The 18735-nt window shown below is 47.3% G+C and overlaps 1 protein-coding gene across 9 annotated transcripts in view; it reads left to right on the forward strand.

Moving 5' to 3' along the window:
* Positions 1 to 1169: 1169 nt before the first annotated feature.
* Positions 1170 to 18735, forward strand: part of adgrg7.1 (adhesion G protein-coupled receptor G7, tandem duplicate 1) — a 69277-nt gene continuing 51711 nt past the window's right edge. For 8 of the 9 annotated variants that reach the window (XR_011948643.1, XR_011948640.1, XR_011948644.1 and 5 more), the window contains exons 1-4: positions 1170 to 1301; positions 15782 to 15901; positions 16128 to 16244; positions 16792 to 16901. Coding sequence is in view for 3 of the 9 variants with exons in the window: in XM_072513545.1 (XP_072369646.1) it covers positions 1190 to 1301; positions 15782 to 15901; positions 16128 to 16244; positions 16792 to 16901 (459 nt within the window). In the remaining 6 variants the exon portion in view is untranslated. The remainder of the gene's footprint in view (positions 1302 to 15781; positions 15902 to 16127; positions 16245 to 16791; positions 16902 to 18735) is intronic. The other variant, XM_072513546.1, reaches the window with a different exon arrangement.

Genomic DNA, 18735 nt, shown 5'->3' on the forward strand with positions numbered 1-18735 from the left:
CTTAAGTTTCAGCCAAAACTGCATGGCGGTCTTTTGTAAATAAAGCCTTGTTATTTTACCATAATCTATTGTGGAGTCTTCCTACCACAGTCAAAGAAGCAGGAAAATATTGACTTCTACACACTGGCCATGACCCCAGGACTGGGATCTCGGTGCCATGATGCAGCAGTGCTAACCACCGCCACTGCTGCCTACAAATGATGTATCCTGCCCAGCAGAGCTGCGTGATTAGCACATTAAGGCTGGCAAGTTGGCTTGGGAGAGGGCGTTGCTGCTACCACATTTGGAGAATCTTGCAATGACATCACTGGTGGTGCTTTCCTAGTGCTTTGCATGCATTTTTAAAATTCACTGGAACTTGCAAGGATTAATGCTGCCATTTTTTTTTTTTGGCTGCCATGCATCGTTCTAGTTCTTCCCACCAGAGTTGGATTGGGATTTGACTCCTATCGGTCAAGCAGAAATTGGGTTGCTGTGGCATTACATTATGACTTGAAAGGGTTGGAACCAAACTGTTCCACAGACATGAAGGTACCTGGCTGAATGATTTACAAATAATAGTAATAATTTGAAGCAACATATGAGTGAGCTACAAATGCATTACATCAACTTGTTCTATAGGCTGGATGAACAGTGGTAATAAAACCTACTTTGGAAAATATTTCCAGTTTCTATCATATACAGATTCTTAAAACACTGCAGCTAAAATTCTTACACGTACTGCTGCCACATATAAATAATTCTAATAAATTTAGGCTAACAGACACTGCTGAGTGAGATTATTTCTTTAGTACAGTGAATAGCAGATTCATAGAGAGAATGGTTGAAAAAGCTGCACTGCATTCAGGCATTATTTGTGGGTGGACCAAATACCAAGGTTAATATTTCACTACTGAAGAATTACTGCGCAGAGTCGATGTTTATGAAGCATGCTCCAATTTTCTCAATCGCACAAAAAGGATATTGATAGGTCTAATAATCATAAGGTACTTACTCCTGTGCATAATCTGGCACATGGTTATAACTCATTTAAATTTCTCTTTACATTTACATTAATTTAATCAGATGTAACTCGAGAATTGGAGGGGAAGTGAAGCAGTTAATGTGTAACAGGACTTGTGAGAATCAGCTTGCAGCTCCACTTAACTTGCTTATTAAAGACAGTTTCACAGTGGGCACAAGGATCAACATGCTTTGTACAAAGTGTGACCGCAAGGTGCTGATTGGAGTCATCTGTAGCCTTGTTACCACTGGAATTTTGAGTGCCTTCTTCTGGCAGCTGGCACGCAAATTTAAATCGGGTAAGACGTACAGGTGCTTGATTTTTCCCCTATCTGTGCCTCTTGAAATTGCTGACTCATGCTGGGGGGCAGTTGTATAAATAACGCTATCTTCCATCTGTACTTCAATTTGTTGTTGAGGAACTGTAGAAGACCTGAGTCACAGATGAGGTGAAGAGCTGCTTCTCATTTTTTCAGATACCCCTCTGGAGATCATAATGGAGGAAGTGAGAGTAAAGCTGAAACAGCTGCTCTTGTTGGGGTATGCTATAGTCCAAAATGAAGTAGGCCTGGACAGAGATGTCTGAAAAGGGCAGTAACCATCAGGACCTGGGTTCAATTCAATGATCCCACAAGAACAATTGCAACACCTGTGTTTATAAGAGGAGGGAGGCAGAAAATTATAGGCCAGTTAGCTTAACATCTGTCATTGGGAAAATACTGCAATCCATTATTAATGAAGTAGTAGCAGGACATTTAGAAAATCATAAGACAATTAATCATAGTCAGAGTTTTTATGAAGGGCAAATCATATTTGACAAATTTATTCGCCCCTTTGAAGATGTAACAAGCCTGGTGGATAAAAGGGAACCCAGTAGATGTAGTGTATTTGGATTTCCAAGACTTATTTATGCCTCCGAGATGACACACAAGCTTCAATACGTCAGGGGTTTTAATACAGTGTGTCTAAAATATCTGTTCCCGTTCTTCCAGCTTTGAGCTTTTGGTTACTTTATTTCTCTCAGTAACCCCACAACCGAACTTGACTGATCGCACACAATGAATATGTAACGGACACATCTAATCGAATGCCAAACAATCGACTACATCTTTATCCCCTGTGTAAAACTAAAAGACCGGCATACATCAAGTCATTTCTTGGGAGACCAGAGTGTCCATACAGAAGTAGTCTGTGAGAAACGAAGGTCTTTGATGATGCCACTGAGATCTGCAAAATTGAGGTTGTGGTTTGGCGTAACCAGCTCATTGAGGCAGATCAACATTGCAGTTGCTCATCAGAAAAGGAAATGTATCCTCATAATATTCATAACGTCCTCGAAATATCTGGCCTGCTTGCTATCAAGTGACTTGCATTCCACATTGTGCTGTCATCCAATGGTCCCTTTGTACCTGTTCACTGTCAAAGTACGTTTTTATTTGTTGCTTTGTGATTTCTCATAGGATAGTAAGAAGTTTTACAACAGGTTAAAGTCCAACAGGTTTGTTTCGATGTCACTAGCTTTCGGAGCGCTGCTCCTTCCTCAGGTGAATGAAGAGGTATTGTAGCCACGTAAAATGGCTGCGTTCCGATTAATCTGGCCAAAACCCAGTTTAAAATGGCTAACCCGAAAGACTGCTGGGAAAAGCAGCTAAGAAGACACAAGCAGGCAGCTGCAGACAGTATTGCATATTCGGCTCTGGGAAGTTAGCCCAGATCGATACTCAGGGCTATCAACAGCCCATCAACCCAGGTATTTGCAGTTACATTCAGGACTGTTTGCAGCCCGTCTATTCAGACATCCACAGTTAAATCGGCTATCCCCGGGAACAATTGCAACATATTAGCAATTGAATACCGGGCCAGACCAGTCGGCGCCTGCAGTGACCGAAACAAAGACAGGTGAGCGACCACCCCCCGATCGCGGAATCGCCTCACCATTGGACACATCGACCCCAGAGATTGGGGACAGATCCAATCACTTGGGACTCAGGGTCAAGGGCCGCCCCGGGAGGCGGGAAGCCCCTGGGCCCTATAAAAGTGAGGGGCCAAGTTCAGATCTCTCTCTCCCTGCTCGAGACCTTCGCAAGAACAGCAACCGGCAACTTTAAGTTTGAATCCAGTGATCGCTATCCGGTAGAGACACCTAGCCACTGACCTGTAGCAGCCTTTTGAATCCCGCGGGCCAGATCTGATTGGACAAGCCATTCGTTTCCCTGACCTGGTGGGCTCTTCCTAAGTTAAGTATTGGCCAGTAGTGATAGGTTTATTATATAGAAAGTAGTATTAGGGTATTAATATTGCTCGTTGTATATAATAAATGACCATTGTTTTAATCCTTACTAAGCGGTGTGCTGTATTATTAATCATATCCTGAACTTGAACCATGTGGCGGTATAAAGATACCTGGCGACTCATGAGCAAAGGTGACATAATCAGAGCCAATAAACTAAGGTTAAAAAGAGCAACAGTATGTTCCAGAAACATATATATATAGACAGATTCAAAGATGCCAGACAATGCTCGGAGTGCGAGCATTAGCAGGTGATTAAATCTTTACAGATCCAGAGATGGGGTAACCCCAGGTTAAAGAGGTGTGAATTGTCTCAAGCCAGGACAGTTGGTAGGATTTCACAGGCCAGATGGTGGGGGATGAACGTAATGCGACATGAATCCCAGGTCCCGGTTGAGGCCGCACTCATGTGTGCAGAACTTTGCTATAAGCTTCTGCTCGGCGATTCTGCATTGTCGCGCGTCCTGAAGGCCGCCTTGGAGAACGCTTACCCGGAGATCAGAGGCTGAATGCCCTTGACTGCTGAAGTGTCCCCCGACTGGAAGGGAACATTCCTGCCTGGTGATTGTTGCGCGATGTCCGTTCATTCGTTGTCGCAGCGTCTGCATGGTCTCGCCAATGTACCACGCTTCGGGACATCCTTTCCTGCAGCATATGAGGTAGATAACGTTGGCCGAGTCGCACGTGTATGTACCGCGTACCTGGTGGGTGGTGTTCTCACGTGTAATGGTGGTATCCATGTCGATGATCTGGCACGTCTTGCAGAGATTGCCATGGCAGGGTTGTGTGGTGTCGTGGTCACTGTTCTGAAGGCTGGGGAATTTGCTGCAAACAATGGTTTGTTTGAGGTTGCGCGGTTGTTTGAAGGCAAGTAGTGGGGGTGTGGGGATGACCTTGGCAAGATGTTCATCTTCATCGATGACGTGTTAAAGGCTGTGAAGAAGATGTCGTTTCTCCGCTCCGGGAAAGTACTGGACGATGAAGGGTATTCTGTTGGGTGTGTCCCATGTTTATCTTCTGAGGAGGTCGGTCCGGTTTTTCGCTGTGGCGCGTTGGAACTGTCGATCGATGAGTCGAGCGCCATATCCCGTTCGTACGAGGGCATCTTTCAATGTCTGTAGATGTCTGTTACGCTCCTCCTCGTCTGAGCAGATCCTGTGTATACGGAGAGCTTGTCCATAGGGGATGGCTTCTTTAACGTGTTTAGGGTGGAAGCTGGAGAAGTGGAGCATCGTGAGGTTATCCGTGTCACGGACGGTCACCTCAGCACTTCGCTTCACCGCAAACCCATGGATGACTTCACGATAGCCAAGTTCTGCACACATGAGTACGGCCTCAACCGGGACCTGGGATTCATGTCGCATTACGTTCACCCCCCACCATCTGGCCTGCAAAATCCTACCAACTGTCCTGGCTTGACACAATTCACACCTCTTTAACCTGGGGTTACCCCATCTCTGGATCTGTAAAGATTTAATCACCTGCTAATGCTCGCATTCCAAGGATTGTCTGGCATCTTTGAATCTGTCTATATATATATATATATATATATATATGTTTCTGGAACATACTTCTTCATTCACCTGAGGAAGGGAGCAGCGCTCCGAAAGCTAGTGACATTGAAACAAACCTGTTGGACTTTAACCTGGTGTTGTAAAACTTCTTACTGTGCTCACCCCAGTCCAACGCCGGCATCTCCACATCATGGTTCTCATAGGATGGTAGTGATGGCTTAAGAATGGCCAGTGACAGGCAAAATTATGATCTCATGTGTTTGACCAGTATCTTTCCAGTCAGTGTCTGTGGAATGGATCACTGTGGGCAAAAGGCTGAGAAAGGATTGTTTAAAACTAATCTTCTCTGACATGCTAGCTCACAGTCTTTATCACTCTATCAAATCGTTAAGCACCACCATTTGATTGCGTATTATCACAATGTCAGATGGTGAATTCCGTAGCTTGCCACAAACTCCGTGAACTGACCGGAAACCAACTACAGTCAATTGTCCATCGTGGTGGCTTCCAGTGAAGTCCATTTTACAAACAACTTGTCTAGAATGTTAAAATATAAAAGCAAATCTAGAATGTTGATGAATGAAGTGGTTGTTGTGGAATTTGTTGCAGCAATTTCAGGCCATTTGCTACATAGATCATGAACAGCAAGCAAAAAAGTTGCTTGCACTTCTCCAAAAATATTACTTGAAGTTGCCATAGTTCTGGCCATGGGGTCGATCGTAGAGGAGTGGGGTCCTGTTTAAGAAGCTACACCGTTTCTAATTAAGACTTCTATATGACGATCCATTATGTTGTTGGAGTGCTTTCACGAAAACCACTCGAGATCCCTGTGTGACACAGCTGTCATCGAGCAACGTGGGCTCAATTACAGTGAGGGATCGATTCTTCATTCCATGAGGCCATTTATTCATCAGGTACTGTCTTACTTTCTGAAGTATGCTTTCTGTCGCTGATTCTGCCTTCGACTCTTGTGCAACAAGATTCACAGTTCTGCGTGACATCATCGCAATCACAGTCTTCAATGCCACAGGTTGCTTCATTATCGCTAACACGGTGATAGTAGCACAGCTACGCACTTGCGCTACTTGGTTGCATGAACCTGTGCAATATTCTACTTTAAAAATTGTATTGATGAAGATGATCTGACCATTTGTATATGCAGAGAGGTTGATGGCCAGATCCTAACATGGTAGACAGTGTTTGGTGATTGATGCACACAATTACGACGAAACGTGTAGAGTGTAATCGAGGCTTTATTAAGTAGAGATGTGTAGCCTCCTGCAGCTGCTGCCGAAATGGCTGCAGTTTGGTGAGCACACACATTTATACTCTGCCTACTGGGCGGAGCCAGCAAGCAGGGATCTACCTGTAGTACAGGAGCCTTACTGTATTACATCTCGTATGTGATATATACAACAGTGGTGATTACCACATTCACCCCCTGTTGAAAAAGAGTCCAGCGGGGGCGGGGTGGAAAACTATTTACATGCATTTTAAGGTTAACATTTTGCGGAAAGTTCACAAATTCAGCCGATCGGGTGCCTTGATCCTCCGTTGTGAGCGCAGCAGTCCCGGTGGCGATGCAGGCGTCGGCTCGGTCGCTGGTGACTCCGGGAGCGTGTAGACCTCATCTTCATCCCCGGGTGGGTCCAAGGGGAGGACGAATCGTCCTGGCGTGGGGGCTGTGGTGAGGTGCGCGGGGGGGGGGGAGGAAGGGTGGTGGTGGTGGGGGGGGGGGCTGCCAGGTGCCAGGCCCCAGGTCCCAGGTCCCTGAGGGAGACTGTGTGTTGGCGGCCGTAGGGGTACGCTACGTAGGCGTACTGTGGGTTTGCATGGAGTAGCTGTACCCTCTCGTCCAACGGGTCTACCTTGTGGAGCCACACGTGCTTGTGGAGGAGAACGGGTCTTGGAGCTGCCAGTCACGTTGGGAGTAAAACCCCGGAGGTGAACTTCCTGGGGAAGGCGAGGAGACGTTCATTGGGGTGGGGGGGGGGGGGTTGCATTAGTCGCATTAGTCGCCGTGCAAAGTAGCGATCGGATGGAGTGAAGGGTGTCGGGGAGGACCTCCTGCCAGCGGGAGACCGGGAGATGTTTAGACCATAGGGCCAGCTGGACGGCCTTCTAGACCGTCCCATTCTCCCTCTCCACCTGCCCGTTTCCCTGGGTGTTGTAGCTGGTCGTCCTGCTCGAGGCGATGCCCTTGCTGAGCAGGTACTGACGCAGCTCATCACTCATAAAGGAGGATCCCCGGTCGCTGTTGATGTAGGGGAAACCGAACAGGGCGAAGATGGTGTTGAGGGCTTTGATGACGGTGACAGATCGGGGCATGGGACGGCGAAGGGGAATCTGGAGTATTCGTCGACCACGTTAAGGAAGTACATGTTTCGGTCGGTGGAGCCCTTTGAAATCCACGCTGAGGCGTTCAAAGGGGTGGGGGGGCCTTCACTAGATTTGTGCGGTCTGGCCGGTAGAAGTGCGGTTTGCACTCCGCGCAGACCTGGAAGTTGCTGACAATAGCCCTGATCTCCTCAGTGGAGTAGGGGAGATTGTGGGCCTTTATGAAGTGAAGGAACGTGGTGACCCCTGGGTGACAGAGAGCGTCGTGTAGGGTCCAGAGTCGGTCCACTTGTGCGCTGGCACATGTACCTCGGGATAGGGCATCGGGGGGGGCTCGTTAAGCTTACCGGGGCGATACAAAATCTCGTAATTGTAATTGTATGTGTAGAGCTCGATACTCTACCTCAAGATTTTATCGTTTTTGATCTTGCCCCACTGTGTGTTATTGAACGTGAAGGCAACCGACCGTTGGTCAGTGAGGAGAGTGAATCTCCTGCCGGCCAGGTAATGCCTCCAATGCCGCACAGCTTCTACGATGGTTTGGGCCTTCTTCTCAACGGAGGAGTGCCGAATTTCGGAGGCATGGAGGGGGCATGAAAAGAATCCCACGGGCCTGCCTGCCTGGTTGAGGGTGGCGGCCAGAGCGACGTCTGATGCATCGCTCTCGACTTGGAAGGGGAGCGTCTTGTCGACCGCGTGCATCGTGGCCTTGGCGATGTCGGCCTTGATACGGTTGAAGGCCTGGTGAGCCTTGGCCATCAGGGGGAAAATGGAGTGAATGAGTGGGCGGGCCTTGTCCGCATAGTTAGGGACCCCTGGGTGTAGTATGAGAAGATCCCCAGGCATTGTTTGAGGGCCTTGGGGCAGTGGGGGAGGGGGAGTACCGTGAGGGGGCGCATGCGATCAGGGTCGGGCCCTAAAACTCCATTTTGCACCACATAGCCGAGGATGGCTAAGCGGTTGGTGCTGAACACACTTCTTGTTGTATGTTAGGTTGAGGAGTTTGGCGGTGTGGAGGAATTTGGAACGGTTAGCGTCGTGGTCCTGCTGGTCGTGGCCGCAGATGGTGACGTTATCCAGGTATGGGAAGGTGGCCCGCAGCCCGTACCGGTCAACCATTTGGTCCATCTCCCATTGGAAGACCGAGACCCCATTAGTCATGCCAAAGGGAACCCTAAGGAAGTGGTAACAGCGGCCGTCAGCTTCATACGCAGTGTACGGGCGGTCCGCCTTGCGAATGGGGAGCTGGTGGTGGGCAGATTTCAGGTCCACTGTCGAGAAGACCCGGTACTGTGCAATCTGATTGACCATATCCGGCATGCGTGGGAGAGGGTACGCGTTGAGCTGCATGTACCGATTGATAGTCTGACTGTAGTCAACAACCATCCTGTTTTTCTCCCCAGTTTTCAAAACTACCACTTGGGCTCTCCTGGGGCTTTTGCTGGCCTCGATAATGCCTTCCCGCAGCAGCCGCTGGACCTCTGACCTGATGAAGGTCCTGTCCTGGGCACTGTACCGTCTGCTCCTGGTGGCGACGGGTTTGCAATCCGGGGTGAGGTTTGCAAACAGAGAAGGCGGGTCGACCTTGAGGGTCGTGAGGCCGCAAACAGTAAGGGGTGGTAGGGGCCCGCCGAATTTCAGGGTTAGACTTTGGAGGTTGCATTGGAAGTCCAGGCCGAGTAGTAAGGCAGCGCAGAGGTTGGGGAGGACGTAGAGCCGGAAGTCGCTGAACTCTCCGCCCTGGATGGTGAGGGTGGTGGTGCAGTACCCCCGGATCTCCACGGAGTGCGATCCGGAGGCCAGGGAGATTCTCTGGTTAATGGGGTGTACCGTGAGGGAGCAGCGCCTCACCGTATCGGGGTGGATGAAGCTCTCTGTGCTCCCGGAGTCAAGAAGGCAGGATATCTTGTGCCCATCGACCTTTACCGTCGTTGACGCGGTTGTGAGGTGCGGCCGGGACTGGTCGATTGTGATGGAGGCGAGCTGTAGCTAGTGTTGGAAGGCCCCTGGCTGGTCGGCAGGCGATGAGCGTCCCGATGAGTTGCCCAACGGGCAGGGGTCCTGAGGCGGGGAAGATGGCGGCACCCACGGGTTGCACGTGGCAGGCAGCGTTAAAGATGGCGGCGCCCACAGGCCGCATGAAGCCTGATGGGGGGAAGATGGCGGCGCCCACGGGTCTTGCGTGTCCTGAGGCAAGCAAGATGGCGGCGCCCACGGGCCACACGTGGTCTGAGGCGAGGAAGATGGCACCCGCGGGCCTCACGTTGGTTGCGGGGGCATAAATGGTGGCGCCCACGGGTCACAAATGGGGGGTGCAGGAACAATGGGCCTGGTTACAGCGGCGATCGAGCGGGCCTGGCACGCAGCAACGAAATGTCCTTTCTTCCCGCAGGCTTGGGGTTGGCTGAGGGCGGTCGCTGGTGGGGTCCACGATGTCCAGGAGGGGGGGCGCCGTGCGGTCGGGGGTGTACGCTTGTACATTACGGGAGGCGACCATTAGTGAGATTGTGAGTTTCTTGGTCGCCGCGAGGTCGAAGGTAGCCCCTGCTAAGAGGCGCTGGTGGATGTACGCCTACCCTATGCCCGTACCGAAAGCGTCCCTAATTAGGAGTTTGGAATGTTCAACGGCCTGGCAATCTCGGTCCCTCGCCAGGGCGTGCATATCACGCCAGAAATCTTCCACAGACTCACCAGGGAGTTGATGCCGCGTGGCCAGGAGGTGCCTGGCGTAGAGCTTATTGGTCTGCTGAGTGTAGTTCTCTTTCAGTAGCGCCATGGCCTCAGCATAGGTAGGCGCGTCCCGAATGAGGGGAAAGATAGCGGAGCTCAGCCGCGTATACAGGATCTGGGGTTCTGTGCCTCTGAGGGGGGTTCTGTCGCAGATCTGATGTAGGCTTCAAAGCAAGCTAGCCAATGTGCGAAGGCCAACTTGGCATTGTCTGCTTGAGGGTGCAGCTGCAGGCGATCCGGCTTGATGCGGAGGTCCATCGTTGTAAAATCTCTGCTTAATAAATTGATGCACTATCAATTACGACGAGAGTAGAGTGTAATCGAGGCTTTATTAAACAGAGATGTGTAGCCTCCTGCAGGTGCTGCCGAAATGGCTGCAGTTTGGTGAGCACACACATTTATACTCTGCCTACTGGGCGGAGCCAGCAGGCAGGGATCTACCCCCGTACCTGTCGTACAGGAGCCTTACCGTATTACATCTCGTATGTGATGTATATAACAGTGGTGACTACCACCGTGATCAGTGCGGAAACTTGAGAGATGAATGTGGCAATGTTCACAAGCGTAGATGCAGGCTAGTGTTTGCCATTCTGATAGTTTGCTTCCTTCAGTGCACTGAGACAACAGCCCTTATCATTCCCTGACCCACCAGTTGTGACATATGTTTCTTCAAGTGGGTTGAAATGCATGCTTACTGATGGAGTCACTATCTTTACCTTTAACCTGCTTAGTGTGCAATTGTCCATTTCATTGTGCATCTTTGCGCACTAGCTTTTAAAAAGGCTTTGCCATTTCTCTGTGCTTAGGGACAAATTTATGATAGAAGTTGGTAATATTGAGAAACCATCTCAAATGTTGTGAAACTGGCAGAATTGATGTGTCAATGCAAGGCACATGACAGTACCCCATGAACTCCCCAAATCCAATAAATAAGGCCGGATACTGTAGGGTGTAGATCTTGTTATCCATCATATTAATTTGTCCTCCACTGAGGTCATCAAATTTGAAGCCAAGCTTATCAAAAAGCTTTACCCCCATAAGGCTTTTAATCTTTAGCTGTATAGAATGTGAACGTGTCTGTGCTGACGTTTTTGTCACACACACAACTGTGATCATTCCCAATGCCAGGATAATTGAGTCACTGTAAGCGTCTGTTGGAGTGAAAGTAAGTTGCAGAAAATACCAATGGTAGAGTTTATCAACAGTATAGACACTTGTGTGCCAATATCGACGAGGAGTGACACACAAAATTTGAAATGGTTGCCATTTGCGATCTATGCTGAAGTATCACAGGAGCTGAAACAACTTGACGAGGTTGTATATGAGTGAATCCAAAAAGTCGGCATGGATATTAAACCTAGTCATTGCACACAATCTCAAGTGAGCATTCTTTAAAATGACCAGGAGCTTTACCATCCATGTTGGTTCATAGATTCATAGAATTTACAGTGCAGAAGGAGGCCATTCGGCCCATCGAGTCTGCACCGGCTCTTTGAAAGAGCGCCCTACCCAAGCCCACACCTCCACCCTACCCCCATAACCCAGTAACCCGACCCAACACCAAGGGCAATTTTGGACACTAAGGGCAATTCTAGCATGACCAATCCACCTAACCTGCACATCTTTGGACTGTGGGAGGAAACCGGAGCACCCGGAGGAAACCCACGCACACACGGGGAGAACGTGCAGACTCCGCACAGACAATGAACCAAGCCGGGAATCAAACCTGGGACCCTGGAGCTGTGAAGCAATTGTGCTAACCACCATGCTACCGTGCTGCCCATCATGTTGGTATACACACACTGTGCCTCATTCTTACGAGGGGACACCTCCATATACTGAACCAATTACACCTTTTTCAAGACCCGCACACCTATGCAAAGTGGTTCCACTTTGAGCATGAGTGGAACTTTTTTTTCTCGAGCTGGATGTGGTGTTGTGCATCATGTCTGAAGGTATTTTACTTGGGTGGGATCCCTGGCGGAAAGTATATCGTTCAATCACTACACTTTTCTTTGGCCAAAGTATTTTTCGAGAGTACTTATCAACGTATCAAATGTAAATATGTCTTCTGTGAGCTGCCTGAATATTCATTGGCCTTCTGCTCCGAGGCAAGAGAGAATGGACAAGTATTGCCTTCTTACTGAATGTTACAAATGATAAGTTAACACACTTGAGTGATTTAATGGCATAAATGAAACTCCAAAGGTTTGTTTTCGACGTTGAACCCAAGTGTCCCATTATACCTTTAAACTTTACGTTAGCTACTCACACAATTTTAAAATTACTAAAACGAAATGATGAAAGTATGAGAATAATAAGGAATCCTACAGACAAGTCGATAAGAAAAGGAAAATTAAGACGAGGATAGTTCCATTAATGCATGCGCAAGATAAACTCCGATAATGACAGGGAAACTGAATATTCGGCAGTTACTTTGTCTCAGTTTTTAAACCAGAGACATGACATTAAAATAATATATTTCAGGTGAAGGATTTAACTGATAAACTCGACAAATGCACTTAATATTTTTGGTATCTATTTCTGGAAGTAGCTCGTCATGTTGAATTTGCGTCTCGTCTCATGGGCTATGCATATTTTTATTACTGTTTTTTTTCTTATCTGCTAACTTCAATTTCCACATGCTACAAAAGGTTCACTTTGATGTTTGGCAATCTCCAAAACCTTTCCAGCCCTCCAACAACACCCTGTATCTGCATTCTCCCCCTTCTGGTCTCTTGTGATTTATTGCTTTTCATCACCCAACCATTGGCGACTCTGCTTTCCTCTCCACGCTTGAGATTCTTCCCTAAACCTCTCCAACTCTTTCTATCCCCTCAGGACATTTCTTAAAACTTGCCCTTTGACCAGGCTTTTGGCCACCTGTCCTAATATCTTTTAACGTGGCTGGGTATCAAATTGTGTTCAATAACATTCTTGTGAAGCTTCTTGGCCATTTGACCATGCTCAATGTGCTGTACAATGCAAGTTGTTATGATTACAAAGAAGGTAGAAATCACCTCATGCAAATTACATACTTCATCCTAAAAGCAATAAAATGGGGCTCGAGCGGTGTTTTTTAAACTTTTTTTCCCAGGACCCACTTTTGCCAACTAGTTAACCATCTGGACCCATGCCAGCTGACTTTCATGACCAATGCCGGTTGACCTTCACAACTTTGGCAACCCACACCGGCTGACCTTCGTGACCCACCATTATTTCTTGCCTTTTAATGCAACAGGTGAGCCTGCTTGGTCCTCACAATCTCACTTGCTTTGTCGTTCAATGTTACATTTCTGCGAAGGACTTCAGCTGACGATTTAAGTTCTTGCTGCATCCTTTGTTTTATAATCAAGAGGTTTGTCCTCAAACCATGCCTTTGAGGTTTTGACGGTTTTAAACTTTGGTTTACCTGTACCTCCCTGCATATAACACACATGGGCTTTGCATCCAGATTCTCTTTGGCACAATTAAGAAAGACACACCTCAAATTATTTCTAGACTGTTTTGTACCCAACTGTTTTTTTTCTTTGGGTGTTCATCAGAAGCCCTCGAGCTCTACATACAGCTCACACCAGCGCTGCTTTGTCCCTCTCTGGACTCTCCTGAAAAGCTCTCTTAAGCAGATTCAGTTGTGAGATCCTGGCCTGTTTGTGACTCTGGCCCTCTCTTCCTCAATACAAAATGACCCATCTTCAGTTCTTCACACAGTCCTCTCTTGTGCCTGCAGCTAAAAATGGAGGAATATCTCCTTCATGATTTTGCGTACAAATCACGGACGTACAGGGTGTGTGGCATTAATGTATATGTCGCGCTCGTGACTTGCTCTCTGCCACCGCTTCAGGTGGGAAGACTCCATGGTTTGTATTTAAAAGACGGTCATGGCCAGCATTCTTAAAAGCCGATCGTGGATGCTTCTCCCGCGATCGGGAATGCTGTGACTGATTGCCCTGCAGCCCTCCCATGGGTCACGACCCCGGGTTTGAAAAACCCTGGGCTAGAGAGCTTAGTAGCAATGCAAATATGGGTTCATTCATTTTAATAAAACTCTTTGCTGCCAGCTATTTGAACACTCTAATGCATTCAAGCACAAAGGACTCCCTTCCATTTCAACGCAAGACTCACTATTTGCACAGCACATGGCATCTCCTCCGTATGCAGTAGCGTATCAGCTACAATCTACCAGCGCAGCTCATAAGGTGGTTTGATTGCCTTAAGTACCGGCTCCTCTCCCACACCCCCCACTTTGGCGCAGTTCCTAATTTGTGTGAAGCCGTGGGTGATGCCCCATTTGGATTTATGGTACTGGCTGCGTACCACTTAACACAAGGAGCTTTTATGACAACGGCCCAGATCTTCCAGTCTCTGGATAGTAGGAGACCGGACATAACTCAGAAGGTGCACTATGGGACCCCTCAAAAATCTCAGAGCAATGACTCTGTGGGAATTGCCCGGGAGGCTTGAAATTCTAATGGACAATTTTCCTGCTGCCCGGAACCCTTTGGAAAAAGTCTTGAACACTCAGTTAGAGTTGGAGAGTTCCAATTTACTTACCTGGATAGTTACCCAGGGAATATTAGACAGATTAAAACCTCGTTTCACACCTGGGTAACGCCAAAATTGACCACCACCAATCACTCACAGTGACACTCTCTTTAATGAAGCAGAGAAGGCTGACCGTAAACATAATCTAGATTTCTTTATTGTGGTCTGCGTAATGCAACATCTCGCTCCCAGTGCAATCCTAGCTGTGAGGACCTGTCTCACCAGGCCCTGGTCTGGGTCTGCTTTTAGCCTTATGAGCCCTGGGTAGTAGGTCTCTGCCCCCTGTGGAGTTCCTGCTCCACGAGTCCCACGAGGAGATCAATGAAGGAGCTTTGGGACATTTTACTCACCAGAATACAGCAGCTAGTGCTGTAAAAGGGTGGTGCGGCTCCGGCACATGTTCTCTCTGATCCTCCTGAGGTTTCCTGCACTGAGTTCTGCAGGATCTTCCATTGGACGATTGGCCTGAAAAACCAGAGGAAGTTAAGGTTTTTGACTGGAGTCACAAATAGGGGTTCTGACCTTGAACAGAGGACCTGGGCCAGGATCACTATTATAGATTTTGAATATTTTGCTTTTCATCCTTTCTCAGCTTCCTGAAGGCTATTTCTCAGAATTTTAATGTCTATTTTGGGAGCTTCGTTTATTTTTATTGTATAGCAGTGAAATATGTGGCCCTAAATGCAAGGAATATCAAAGGTATTACTTTCAAATACCAGGTCAATTTACACCGGAATTAAGGCTTTTAAAAAAAAAAAAAAAAAAAATTTAGAGTACCCAATTATTTTTTTTCAATTAAGGGGCAATTTAGTGTGGCCAATTGACCTACACTGTGCATCCTTTTGAGTTATGGGGGTGAGATCTACGCAAACACACGGAGAATGTGCAAACTCCACACTGACAGTGATCCGGGGCTGGGATCGAATCCGGGTCCTCAGCGCTGTGAGGCAGCAGTGCTAACAACTGTCCCAGAATTAATAATAGTTATCATTTTCACAAGTAGGCTTACATTAACACTGCAGTGAAGTTACTGTGAAAAGCCCCTAGCCGCCACACTCCGGCGCCTGTTCGGGTACACAGAGGGAGAATTCAGAATATCCATTTCACCTAACAAGCACGTCTTTTGGAACTTGTCAGAGGAAACCCACGCAGACACTGAGAGAATGTGCAGACTCCGCACAGCGAACTTGTCAGAGGAAACCCAAGCTGGGAATCGGACCTGGGACCCTGGCGCTGTGAAGCAACAGTTCTAACCACTGCTACCGTGCATCCCAAAAGGTTTTAAACATTTAGCTATTAAATTCAATAGCTAAAGTCTTAAAATCATTTTTGCTTTTAAATGCTGCATTTTGTTATTTTTTAGATTCTTGCATAAAACCACCATCTGCCAACCCACAGTATTGTTACTGCCAAAACAATGGGACCTGTGAGAATGAAATCTGTGTTTGTCCAGATGAATGGAAAGGAGTTCATTGCGAAATTGGTCTGTATATCTGATCTTTTCTATGCGACAAGTTGCCGAAGGTGGTAAATTGTAGTCAATTACTCATAGTTTATTATATTATAATATTGAACTAGCCATTGGAGCAGTTAGCGATTGTACAAGAACAAATGTAATTTGAAGACATGGCAACTAAAAAAATATATAAGTCCGTGACTCATTTTGCCTCTCTACTAACTTAAGAAAATTTCATTTGATTTCCTTGCAGCCAATTTCTGTGGAAGAAGTGTGTACAATTCTTCTTGGGGACTGTTTACATTCAGCGAAATTTTAGTGGGACAATATGGCTATTCTAAAGAGGAATGTGAGCCATACACTTTAAATGGTATGTTGATCTCTTGCTTGTGGTATTAACACACAACTTTGGCCAATATCTTAAATCAGCAAAAACTTTAGATATAAGTTTCTTTATCACTTATAAAGAAAAACCCCGTAATTTGAACTGCATTACATCAGAATATTAGATTCTCACCCTGTCACTTGTCAAATGCAGAAATACACCTCTGTTTTTCATGAGAATACTTCGTTACCCAAGTAGTTGACCCTATTTGACTTGCAGTGACTAGTGACTGTGACACTTGTATATATTAACTCCAGGACCAAATAGAATTTAAATCTCAAAATATTTGTCAGAATTTTAGTGAAAATTACATTATGGTAGTGCTGAATGGCTTGCAATATGAAAACAAACATGCACACACGATCTAATGTCAAAACTACTTCAGACATTCCAAAACAAGGCAAAGATGCACTTTTTCACTTTGTCTTCGATGCTCATGTTTTGTTCCCCTGACGGACTGTACCTCAGTTATAAAAATTGCAAGTTGGTGTTGAATTCTGAACTTGTTCAAATTCCACTTGTATTTCAACAGCAAACATTCCAAAAGCATCACGCCTGTGCGTTGAGAAGAATGGAACCATCAGTCTACAAAATGAGTCATTAACAGACTGCAATGAAAATTTAAAGAACCTCAGAGACAAGGTATTATCTTGTCTGAGTCTCCAGTCATTAGCCAGCTGAGCAAGGGACTAACGGAATCGTAAAAGGAGAGAAAAATGACAAGTACAAAGAAATGATGGGAGTACAGCCTTCAAGAAGGTGGCTCACTAATACTTTCCCCAGGGCAATTAGGGGTGGGCAATAAATGTTGTCCTAGCCAGCCGCACACATCCCTTGAACAAAGAAACAGTGACAGTTAATTAACACACAAAATTGAAAGGGCATTATCCTTACTTAACTAGAGGATAGTTCAACTTATTGCTAAGTACACAGAGTTGCTGATTTGATCATCAAGATACTTTTAATTACCAATCCAGTTCAGAAAAAGGTAGGTGCGTGGGTGCGTGCGTCCGTCCAAGTCCAAGCCACCCCCTAGGTACCCTCTGGCCCCAGCCGAACCGTCAGCCGTATGGAAGTGCTCCAGTGCCACCTTCTTGTCTGGGATGAGTGTGTGTAGGGAGTGAAGTGTGTATATGCGGCTGGAGCTTGTCAGCCTCCTGAGTGTTGATGGCGAATCCTGCACCGTTTCGTATTGGAATTGATTGTGTTCCACGTGGTGCCGGTGCTAGCCCCTTAGTATAGCAGAATCCAACACGTTAGTTTCAAATGTAGGTATCACTGCTATGAATAGGCAGAAACAGCATTTAATTCTGCACATAATTGCATAGTGCCTTGGGAATAATTACAGTGAACTGAACAGACAGAAGCAGTCCTTTCCAGATTGAATAAACTGGAATTGTTCTCCCTAGAGAGACGGAGGCTGATGGGCGATCTGATAGAAGTTTATAAAATTATTAGGGGTATAGATAGGGTGAACAGTTGGAGGCTTTTTCCCAGGGCAGAAACGACAAATACAAGGGGGCACAAGTTCAAGGTGAGGGGGGAAAGGTTCAGCAGAGATGTGCGGGGAAGTTTTTTTTGCAGAGGGTGGTGGTGGCCTGGAATGCATTGCCAAGTGAGGTGGTTGAGGCAGATACGTTAGCGACCTTTAAGACTTATCTGGATAGGCACATGAACAGACGGGCTATAGAAGGATACAGGTGGTTGGTCTAGATAGGACACGTGATTGGTGCAGGCTTGGAGGGCCGAAGGGCCTGTTCCTGTGCTGTTCTTTGTTCTTTCTGAAAGACAAGGGGTGCGATCTACCCTTGTTGAGTGCGTTTAGCCGGATGTTTCCCGGGACTCACAGTGACGGAAAAGGCCACACTTTGGGTGGGGGGAGAGAGAGAGAGACCCACAAAGGACGCACTTAGTCTCCCGTTTCCTGCACTGAGGAGCTCCGTTCGTCAGAACGCCTCAGTGCAGGAGCAGATCGGGATTTTAATGGCGCCACAAACTCTTGACCCCTGGGCCCAATCCCCGGCACAATGCCAGCCTGGCCATGCCCCTGCCAGCCTGACGGGCACCTTGGTACTGCCACCTGGGTGACGGCCTGGCACTGCCAAGGTGCCAGTACTAAGGTCCCTGGTACTACTTGTTCCATCCTGATCAGAGGTCAACCACCTGGGAGTCTCCAAACCCCTGCAAGACCCCGCTCCTCCCAAGTGCTGTTCCGCCCGGTCCTGATTGTGGGGAACTGTACTGAACGGCGCTCGCCTAAGGTCTCCGATATCCCAAAGCCTCGAGGCGTGGTGAGCCAGGTTGATCCCAGAAGAAGCCTCTTCTGGCTGCGTCACAATGCATAACCCGGCCGGTAGATCAAGCCCAATGCGTCTAGCAACACCAGTTTTCATAGATCATAGAATCTTCATTGTAGAAGGAGGCCATTTGGCCCATTGAGTCTGTACTGGCCCTTGGAAAGAGCAACCTACTTAAG

Source organism: Scyliorhinus torazame, chromosome 8 (assembly GCF_047496885.1).
Source record: "Scyliorhinus torazame isolate Kashiwa2021f chromosome 8, sScyTor2.1, whole genome shotgun sequence".
NCBI lineage: Eukaryota > Metazoa > Chordata > Chondrichthyes > Carcharhiniformes > Scyliorhinidae > Scyliorhinus > Scyliorhinus torazame.